The sequence below is a fragment of the Chrysochloris asiatica genome, unplaced genomic scaffold (genome assembly GCF_000296735.1).
Source record: "Chrysochloris asiatica unplaced genomic scaffold, ChrAsi1.0 scaffold00031, whole genome shotgun sequence".
Lineage (NCBI taxonomy): Eukaryota > Metazoa > Chordata > Mammalia > Afrosoricida > Chrysochloridae > Chrysochloris > Chrysochloris asiatica.
In genome coordinates this window covers 19,202,866-19,205,239 of record NW_006408549.1, presented here as the reverse complement: position 1 = coordinate 19,205,239, position 2,374 = coordinate 19,202,866, and the positions used below count along the sequence as shown (strand labels likewise).

General features: G+C 34.9%; 1 protein-coding gene across 1 annotated transcript in view; it reads left to right on the top strand.

The window, feature by feature from the left end:
* CNBD1 (cyclic nucleotide binding domain containing 1) overlaps window positions 1-2,374 on the top strand; it is a 683,582-nt gene that overhangs the window by 355,849 nt on the left and 325,359 nt on the right. Inside the window, exon 6 of the mRNA XM_006859260.1 lies at window positions 2,177-2,370. Within this exon, the coding sequence (XP_006859322.1) occupies window positions 2,177-2,370 (194 nt within the window). The remainder of the gene's footprint in view (window positions 1-2,176; window positions 2,371-2,374) is intronic.

The following is a 2,374-nucleotide window of genomic DNA, read 5'->3' as shown; positions in this document are numbered from 1 at the left end:
ACTTCTGAATATTTAGTCACTGAAAACCTTATGAATAGCAGAGAAACACTGTCAGATATAGTGCCAAAAAATGAGCCTCTCAGGTTGGAAGTCAGTCAAAATGCGATTGTTGAAGAGTTGCCTCATCAAAGTAGAGTTGACCATGATGACGTAAATGGAGTAAAGCCCGTGGGAGAAACGCCTTCATTTGCTGATGGGGCACAACTCGAAATGAAGAGAAACAGCTGTAAACACCCATTGAAAATTGGAACATGGAATGTATGAAGTATGAATCTGGGAAAATTGGAAGTTGTTAAAAATGAAATGGAATGCATAAACATCATTATCTTAGGTGAGCTAAAATGGACTGCTATTGGCCATTTTGAATCTAATGACCATATGTTTTACTATGCCAGAAATGACAAATTGAAGAGGAATGGTGTTGCATTCATTGTCAAAAAGAACATATCCAGATCATTCATGAGGTACAAAGCTGTCTGTGAAAGGATAATATCCATGCACCTACAGGGAAGCTCAGTTAATACCACTATTATTTCAAATTTATGCACCAACCACTAAAGCCAATAAGGATGAAACAGAAGGATTCTACCAACCTCTTCAATCTGAAATCGATCAAACATGCAATCAAGATGTATTGATCATTACTGGTGAATGCAATGCAAAGGTTGAAGCAAAGAGGAAGGATCAGTAGTTGGAAAATATGGACTTGGTGATACAAATGTTGCTGTAGACTGCATGATAGTATTCTGCAAAATCAATGATTTGTTCATTTCAAAAACCTTCTTTAGACAGCATAAGAAACGACTATATATATGAACCTCACCATATGGAATACACAGAAATCAAATTGACTACATCTGTGGAAAGAGATGATGGAAAAGATCCATATCATCAGTGAAAACAAGGCCAGGGGCAGACTGTGTAACAGACCATCAATTACTCACATGCAAATTCAACTGAAGCAGAAGAAAATGAAAACAAATCCACAAGAGCCAAAATATGACCTTGAATATATCCCACCTGAATGTAGAGATCATCTGAAAAACAGAATGAAACACTAAACACTAAAGACTGAAGATCAGAAGACTTGTGGGATGACATCAAGAACATCATACATGAAGAAAGCAAAAAGTCATGAAGAGAACAAGGGAGAAGGAAAAGGTCAAAATGGATGTCAGAAGAGACACTGAAACTTGCTCTCCAGCATAGAGATGCTAAAGCAAATGGAAGAAAGGAGGAGGTAGAAGAGCTGAACAGAAAATTTCGAAAGGTCACCTCAAGAAGATAAAGCCAAATATTACCACAAAATGTGCAAAGATCTGGAATCAGAAAACCAGAAAGAAGAACACGCTCAGCATTTCTCAAGCTGGGGGAACTGAAGAAAAAATTCAAGCCTTGACAGCAAATTAGTAAGAAAAGTGCAAAGAAGACCTCCTCACAGAAATTGAGTGATTTGCTTGAACCTTATGAATTAATGTAAACAGTTGAGAAATGGAGAGAAATACCACCCAGCTTCTATACTTTGCTTCTTTAACAGGATACGAAGACCTGGAATTGATTTAAATTGCATTCAAATAGCTCACAATTGAATTTATCTGCCAGGCCTATGGGCACACAAATGAATTTAGAAATTGGTTGGTTTATAATTAGTGGAAAGCTACACATTGGAGTAGGAGAAATGACTGGAAACAATTCTTTTTTTCTCCTCTCATCCTTTCTAAACTGTATTTTTTATTAAGTTCTATGAATAATCATCATCATCTCCAGAGAAAAGATTAATTAATAGTAAACATTATTACTTAGGTAAAAAAGCATTGTTTTTTGAAGGGTGGAGTTAAACTTCAACAATCTTTAAGGACCTTATTTTTTCCTCATAATTCTTTAAACCTTTTTTTATCTTACCAGGGTTATTTTCTAGAACTTAACAGTTGCATGAAGCATAAGTTACTATGTGTAATTGAAAAGAGTATGTCATGTATAGACATTTCTTTGATATAATTGTTATTTTAGTACATTATTTGTGACTGCCTAAGTGCTTTATTAAAGTCATTGTAACTGTATAAAGTAAAATGAAACTAGTAAAAGTAAAGCAAATGTAATATATATGTTAGTCATGTCTATATCAAACAGTCTGGGAAATAAAATCTATAATATGTCATTTTTTGTTTTATTTCAGTGGTGGGAAATGAAGGATTTTATGTGATACTGAAAGGACTAGCTCGACCTCAAGCAAAAAAGTATAGACCTCTGATCGGTGAAGATGAATCAGGAGATTCTTTAGTACCTCAGAGTTTCCAAAACTTGTTTTACAATGAAGACGTCATAAATTCTGCACATCCTGAGATGTACCTAAGTTCTCAAGATCCAATCGTAA